General features: G+C 35.8%; 2 protein-coding genes across 3 annotated transcripts; one reads left to right on the top strand and one right to left on the bottom strand.

Moving 5' to 3' along the window:
- Window positions 1-1,918: 1,918 nt before the first annotated feature.
- LOC107460775 (uncharacterized) lies at window positions 1,919-3,264 on the top strand. The gene is made up of 3 exons (XM_052253560.1): window positions 1,919-2,266; window positions 2,362-2,556; window positions 2,640-3,264. Exons 1-3 carry the CDS (start codon window positions 1,982-1,984, stop codon window positions 2,685-2,687), a joined length of 528 nt encoding a protein of 175 aa, XP_052109520.1. The 5' UTR covers window positions 1,919-1,981; the 3' UTR covers window positions 2,688-3,264.
- A 507-nt stretch (window positions 3,265-3,771) lies between these two features.
- On the bottom strand, window positions 3,772-6,880 carry LOC107460835 (uncharacterized). 2 transcript variants are annotated; one of them, XM_016079254.3, is made up of 3 exons: window positions 6,644-6,880; window positions 5,604-5,763; window positions 3,772-5,190 (listed from the first exon to the last, which is right to left on the bottom strand). In XM_016079254.3, the coding sequence occupies exon 3, from the start codon at window positions 5,175-5,177 to the stop codon at window positions 4,200-4,202; it is 978 nt and encodes a 325-aa protein (XP_015934740.1). In that variant the 5' UTR covers window positions 5,178-5,190; window positions 5,604-5,763; window positions 6,644-6,880; the 3' UTR covers window positions 3,772-4,199. The 2 variants fall into 2 exon arrangements, with proteins under 2 accessions (XP_015934740.1, XP_015934739.1); XM_016079253.3 differs by lacking the exon at window positions 5,604-5,763.
- Between the last annotated feature and the right edge of the window lie 1,018 nt (window positions 6,881-7,898).

Raw genomic sequence — 7,898 nt, forward strand, 5'->3', positions numbered from 1 at the left:
ATCATTAATATAGTAATATATAGTATTAATATAGATAGTATCTAGAATTTAAAATATTCTTATCCATTAATGGTATTAGTTGTTCGTTAATTCCATCTCAAAAAAGTGATTGTTGCTGGGAGTTTAATATCCGTATAGATATAGAATAGAACAAAAGTAAAATAATTGATCATTTTGTTATTGGATTAGCCATACACTTCACATGTTTCTAGCGATTTACATGATATTATTAAATGATACAAGTTTTGATAAAAATTTACAACGCACTAGAACGATCTTGTTGACGATCTTTTACTCCGATAGCATCTAGAATTCCTTAATCAATGTGATATCTCATACCGGGTAAATCCTTAACCCTCTCCCAAATTGGACTTTTTTTCATCCGAAAGACACAAACAATAATTTACAAGTTGTCTTAATGATTATGTTCTTGTCTTTGTCATTTTGATTCTATTTTTTATTCAAATTTCTTCTTTACAATTTGTATCAAGTTAGGGATAATTTTTTTTAATTTCTGCAAACTCAAGCATATCCTTAATTAATGCAAAATCCTATAAAAATGAAGAAAATTTTATTCTTCTTTTGGAATTTTGTGGAATTTTGTAAGGTCTAAGACAAATATTTAAAACAATTTATTTTGCTATAATTATCTTTGACATGTTTCTATTGATATCCGTATTTTCTGTTTTTTTTTATACACTAATTCTGCTTCTAAATATTAGATCTTGAACATAATTATAATAAAAATATTTGTCGAAGCTCAAGGTATCCAATAAACCAAAAAAACAATATCAATCACCATACAAACATTACTCAATTCATTTTTTATTGAGGGTCATTTTGAAATTTTTGTTACATTTATGAATTAGCTTATCTAAATATATACTCCGGCAAAATAAGGACTAATTCATCGTAAATCAAAATTTTATTTAAAAATTTTACTGTTGGAAAATAGGTTGTTACATATTAAGAAAAGATTCGAACATACTTGTTTAAACGGACTAGTGAACTAATTACTAAATCAACTTATATTGGATAACTTATCGAACCCCGACACTTACTTAAGCGGACTAGTGAGCTAACCACTAAACCAACCCAATTTGGTTAATAGTGTTTTTTTTTTTTATTGTTGATTAGTTTCACTTTTGGAAACATAAACTCAAAAAGTTTTTGTCCTATTCGTTGATATCTTGGACTTTGAAAAGAGCTATTACTATCCAGCTCAATAGAAAAACTGCAAAAAAATAAATGCAACGGTGGCAAAAAGTTAGCCAGTGTCCACATTCCCAGAAGAAAAAAATGAAATGAAAACCTTTGCATCCTTAGTGTTTTTTGTTTTCCAATGGAGCCTAGGTCCAAAAAGCATTACACGTTAATTATCTTATTTGGAGGTTCCATTTGCGACAAATTAAGATTTAACAAAACATTCCCCGAAAAAAAGAAACCTAACAAACCTTAAGCTTAACTTTAGGTAGTATAATTTAATTCCAAGATAGCACCAAAAAACGAGTAATATTATAAGTCTAAATTTTTTTGTTAACTAAGTGTAATATTAACAAAAATTAATTATGAGTAACATTATTACAAGTCTTATTATTTAATTAGATTTTATTCATAAAAAAGATTTGATTATGTAATATTATTTTCAAAAAAAAACTTGATTCCAAGATTCTTGTTGACCCAAAAAAGGGGCCAAAATTCAATTTGTTACCAATGCCTTAAGGCCTTAATCTTCATGGCTTTGGCCTCCTTCTTAGCCATTCCATGACATACAAGAATGAAGATTTTATATACATTTTCTTAATATAAAGAGATTCTATCTACATTTACTTAGTGTATTCCGAATACAGCATCACATTCTAAAATCAAGATCATTAACTTCTATTTTCTTCCTTATCTCAAAAGCGGTGATGTTTTATTTCACTCGTTTCTCCATCGAATAATGTTGATAGTTTTCTGAAGAACCAAAAGCAAATTCATCATGACGATGGCGTCAAAACAAATCATAGAAAAGAAGAAACAGAAAGAGACTATCCAAGACAGAAACACAAGTAGGGTTGTAATAATAACAGTGTACAAGGAATCACTGAAACCTCGTTCAACAAGGAAACAATCACATGGTTTCATCAAAACAAAGCCAAATTCCACACACGGCTATGATCGTCGAGCTCAGCTTCTCGCTCACTCTCGACAGCTTCGGAATCATGCACTTGCACACTCCAAAAAGGTTCCATCACCCATCATTCAGTTACAAACAAAAAACAAGGTTATTAACTTCTTTTTTTTTTTTTTCGTTCTCCTATTTTCTGTTTTGATTCGAATACCAATAGTAATGAAACTGATTCTGCGAGTTTTTAGCAGAAGAAGATGGGGTTTTGGTTAACCAGGCCGGTTCGAATCTGCTCGTGTTCGCCGTCGAGATATACGGCTCTATACTCCGCCTCTGGTGGTGGTGGTGGTGGCTGGTGCAGATATGAACGAGTGACGTCAGAAGAGAACAAAGAAAGAAATCGTTCCAAGAACAGAAAGTTCGGTCAAGCGCGTCCTTCATTTTTGGTAATTTGAGATTCCTTATGTATTCTATTCTGATTTGGATTGCAAGTCCTTGATTTTGTATTTAATGTTATTTTTACCAACAGAGTAGAGTGGCCAAAACGTTGAAAGAGCTATCATGCAAAGAAATCTAGTGGGAAACAGAACATTGTTTGTTTCATGCGTCTTTTTTTCGCCTTATCTGATGATGAAGCTCAAATCTACAGCTCAGGGTGGTTCAACATAGACATTTGAATAAGAAAATATGAAGGTATAAGGAGAATGCATATTATAGGCTTGAATTAATGTATAGTTTGTTGGGTGTTGGGCTTCTTATTTATTTATTTTTTTGTTAATCTCTAACGGTTACTATCATCACGTCTCGAAGTTTTAAGTGGAAGATTTGGACTCGTCAAAAAATGGAGACAAACACATAAGTACATAACAATGCATGTATTGTGTGGTATTTGGTGGACATTGTTATCAATAACAATGGATATGATGCATATGCTGAATATGAATTTACAGATGGAAGCGTAAACAGCCAATCAGGAATTTACCGAGCAGGACGCACAAATTATAGGAGAAGCGTTTAGTTCAACGCATCGATGCTTATGTAATTTAGTTATGGGGTTAACTAATGCCATATAAAATGAAGTTCAAGAAATAGGTATTGCGCTTATCTTGTCTTCCTATCAAAGAGGGTAAGTTTAAAGCCAAACTAGTAAAATTCATGAGCTACTATTCAGCTTTTAGTTGCAAGTGAGTTAATTTATGCTTTTAAAGTCGTCAAATAATATAAATTCTTAAATTCTTTCGACATATATCTTACCTGAAAGAAAAAGAAAGGAGAAATACAAAATAAATGAATCAGATTAAATTAGAGTTTAAAAAGTAAATAAATATACATTTCTTTTCCTCCATTATTCTAATTTCTAAACACTAAGAAAATCAAATCATTTTCATCGCTGTTACACTTCAAAGACGATCTGACAATCTAATACAACCAAGTGCCGCATGCACTCATCGATATCACAAGAACTTAACAAATGAACAAACACTTACCATTTACGTATCAGTCATGTTCTCCGTGATAATGGTGACAAACACTCCATGCCATGCTGACACGGTTAGAAAGATCTGCCATGTTAAGCCACATTGCCAGCAAGAATAGTAGGTCCAAGAATCCATCGAAGGAATTATTTATGCAATAATTCAAACTGTACAGTAAACATCAACTGAAGAATAAAGCATCATTTTTGAAAACGCATTATTTGGGGCATCTCCTCGTTGCCCCTAAACACCCTGTTCAGTTGACCACTTTCTGTGATAGAAAGACAGCCAGCCAGTCCAAACCTATGTGATCTAAAATAATAATGACCTTGATATGCTAAACCTAGAAATCAAGGAGGCAGTGAGCGCTATGAAATTGCATTGCCTTTTAAAACAATAAACTCGAAAAGCTAAAAGAAGCTAGTAAAGTGATGCAAATATCAGTTGACAGATGAGATAGTAATATAACCAGAATGGGGTCTCAACTCTATACTCTGCTAATTAAATAATAAAAATCGTTTGGCATAGCAACAAAACAAGCCATGCCAAGGTATCTGGCACACTAATGCAGAAGCGAAGCTTACTCCCCATATCTATGTAGTTCATCTCCGAATTTACCTGCCTGCATTTGGCATCCTATGCCTCCGTCGTCTTCTAGACCTCCCTAACAGTAGCCTGTGGATTCCTCGTCCAGAGACAGCAGCAGAAGCTGCAGGTGCAACATTGTGCAAACCAAAATGATCAACATTGAAAGAAACAGCAGCACGGTCCTGATTGTACCTAATGTTGGAGAAAATGTGGCTATTTCTCCCCAGACCAAATGGCCTCATGGAGAAGAAATCGTCCTCCAAATATTCTTCTTCAGAATCATACTCATCACTATAAAAGGCATGATCATTCGGCTCAAGCACATAATCCCCCAATACCATAGCACCTGGTGTTGAAGATAGAATTGTGCTGATCACATCATTCCGTTCTCTTTCACACTCTAGCCTCTTCCATTTTTCTTCTCGAACAGGGTCCACCTCTCTTGGTCGAGAAAATGGATGCTTAGACTTAACATGCCTCCTGAGCTCCCTGTAATTCCCTACGAAAGAGCAATCATCCTGCATGCAACTTCTTTTCTTGGCATTCAGAGACTCTCGAGCCGCTTCAACCACTGTCCAACCTTTCACCTGTCTGCGACAAAGGGGGCAAAGAAGCTCAGGCACTTCTCTATTGTCATCAGGTTCACCTGCACTTAAGTCAAAATTTGAATTGTCTATTGCTAGCTGCATACTTTGAACAGAAGTTGCTTTTGTGTAGGCCTTCTTGTACTGCTCAAAACAGTTTGAATATCGATGACTAGTAGCACACATGTAAGGGCGACAACCTTTGTTATATGACGAACAAAGAAGAAGAATCGCATTGTGTGGGACCTCCATACACACAGAGCAAGTTGCATCTTCCCAATCCTTCTTCTCTGATGATTTGGTGGAGCTCTTCTTTCCACGAACATCTTTCATATTCTTTTGTCCACAAGATAAATGATATGGGGTTTCCTTGCGACCTTGAGTCTGGGACTTGGACCGTGTCTTACCAACTTTAGCCATTTACAAACTGAACCTGAGACAAATCAAAGAGGTAGAGATAATTATTGAAAATGGTACCATTCTAACAAAATAAACGAAAAAGGATCACCATTCCAAACACAATAAACCACAAGTATAAAATCTCATCATATCATTTAAATGACATCATTCTCGTCAATCCTAAGCAAATCGGTGTGGCAAGTCCCAAAACATTGCAGATTGGAGATAATGGATAGAGAATAAATGTTATGCAACTTATTATAAAGTATTTACTCATGCAAAAATAGGAACTATATACAAATACAAATATAACATCAACATCAACAATAACAAGACTTGCCTTTCTATATAAGGTTTGGATTCAGATGACACCATTATCCGACCATAAGTGATAATTCATATTTACATCTAAATCATTAACAACTCATTCTATTTTATTAGTTTTACCTATGGCCTTTTCTAGGTCTCCCTCTACTGCTCATTGTTCAGTTACCTTCCATCTGAACCACTTTGTTATTGGAGGTCTCCACAAGCCTTTTTCACAAATGCCGTTATGTCGAAACACCCTAAAATGAGATTCTACCATTTTCTCTACAAAATTTAGGAACTAAATCCAAAACAAAAATCAGACGATCAGATCAGATCACACATATCATGAGCAGTGAAAAAGGTATGCACATTGCAGTTACGTATCACAGTCTTAACCTACAATGTCCTTAGATTTCTGAGGCATGGCATCTCAGAAGTAAACAAAGGACATAAAAGCGTGAAAAAATTATCCTTCCAGTTATCATCCTTATGTAATATATGTAGCCCCTATATGATGAATCAAACCAGTGGGAGCTAACTGCTTGGTTGGTAAACTGCGAGAAACCAAGAATATAACATTCAAAAGATGCTCAACTATCAACTATTTTCCAAAGGGTTATGTTAGGTGACCAATGACTTTGTTGAACAACATGAACAACAAGTCCTAAAATTGGCCAAATTCAATTAAAACACACTACACTCTAAATTACTCACATAAATCTTAAATTAGAATAATCATCCGCACACCTAGTGAATTGAACATCCGATATATCCATTGTTCACATTGTTTAATATTTTCATTGCCTACCTATATTTTTTCTTTTCCAGAAGAGAAAGTCTAAGTGACCAACAGTTTTGTAACCAACATGACTCTTTACGCAATTAGATCATAGATCGTACAAAATCATAAAAAATTGACACAATTCAAGATCACAAATAGATTTCCGCGAAAATAGAATCAAGAGCTCGTAATTCACAAATCTTAACCATGGGAAGCTCATCGAAAACGAATTATATAATTTTTAATAAAAAAAAAAAAGTATAAGCGAATTCAAAAAAGCCGCGCGAAAAAGTGAATCAAGAAAATGAGGGATGAAGAATTAGAGAAGCAAATGGTAGAGTGATTAGGAAAGGAAACGAAACCCTGGGAGAAGGAATGGAAAAGGAGGAGGGAGTACCTGGAATGAAGCGAAAGCGTTGCGAAGGGAGGGAGGACTGAATCGTTGGTTGGTTAGTTTGGAAAGAGGGATAGGGAAGGAGGGGAAGTGGCAAGGGAAATCGGAGAAGAATGGAAGGCCGATCTTGGCGCTCACGTTCTCCAAAAATCCGAAAATGAAGGCTTCAGTGGTGACGTGGGAAGCAACACCAACCCCCTCTCTCTCTCTCTCTCTCTCTCTGTTCTCTACCATGGACAGTGGACTCTACGCTTCTGTCTTCTCGCACCTTCAGACAAAAAAAAACAGAAAGTGAGTCGGCTGGGTTCTGGGCTTCTGGCCCTATTTTCTTCCTCTCTTAAAACCCATTCACATTTTTTTTGAACGGCTTTTAGAAGGGTTCTTTGGACCTGAACGGGTTTTAGTAGTTTAGGGCTTTAGGCAGACACCGTTGATTTTTCATGTAGCACATGTGGAAACTTCAAGTTTTAGGCTCAATAAAAGTTTCGAATGATGGTGCGTGGCCCAATAGTGATTGCTGAGTGATTAGTGAGCCGATTGCTGCATTTCATTTCAAGAGAAAGGAAGGAAGCTTTAATTAGCATTAGTTGTGAATTCAACTGTCATCCAATATTTTTCAAGAGTAATCCTTACAGAGACCAAGGTGCAGTCTTTCTCCAAGAGTGGAGCCTCATACTCTCCAGAAGTGGAGCTACACTGCTTCGATAAGTGAAGCTGTTAAGATCACAATAATTATTCTAGTTCAGTTCAAATACAAGCTCGAGGACAGTCAATAAACAATTGATAGTGACGGAAAAAAGGAGCACAACTCAACAAGGCAGATCATGGAAGGGATAGAAAACACAATCATGGAAGGGGATGTTCTAGATTTGGAAGCATCTCCAGCCCAACATGGAGATACAGTTCAGAAGCTAATTGGCAGGGTGTTGACGGACAAGATATTAAATACGGTCACAGTGCGCAAAACGATCCTCAATATGTGGGGAGATCCACAAGGCCTGGTGATCACCAATGCAGGACCAAACTCCTTCATTTTGAACTTCAAAAGTCAGGAGAAAGCTAGGAGAGCTCATGAAGGTGGACCATGGAGGATTGAAGGGCACATGCTGAGTCTGCAATGGTGGAGATCAAACCTGTCAATTAATGAGGTAAACTACAATCAACTTCCTATCTGGGTTCAGATACATGGTTTATCTTATGATAAAATCAATATTAAAAATGCGGAGAAAATAGGAGCCATAATAGGGAGAGTGATAAG

Source organism: Arachis duranensis, chromosome 8, assembly GCF_000817695.3.
Source record: "Arachis duranensis cultivar V14167 chromosome 8, aradu.V14167.gnm2.J7QH, whole genome shotgun sequence".
NCBI lineage: Eukaryota > Viridiplantae > Streptophyta > Magnoliopsida > Fabales > Fabaceae > Arachis > Arachis duranensis.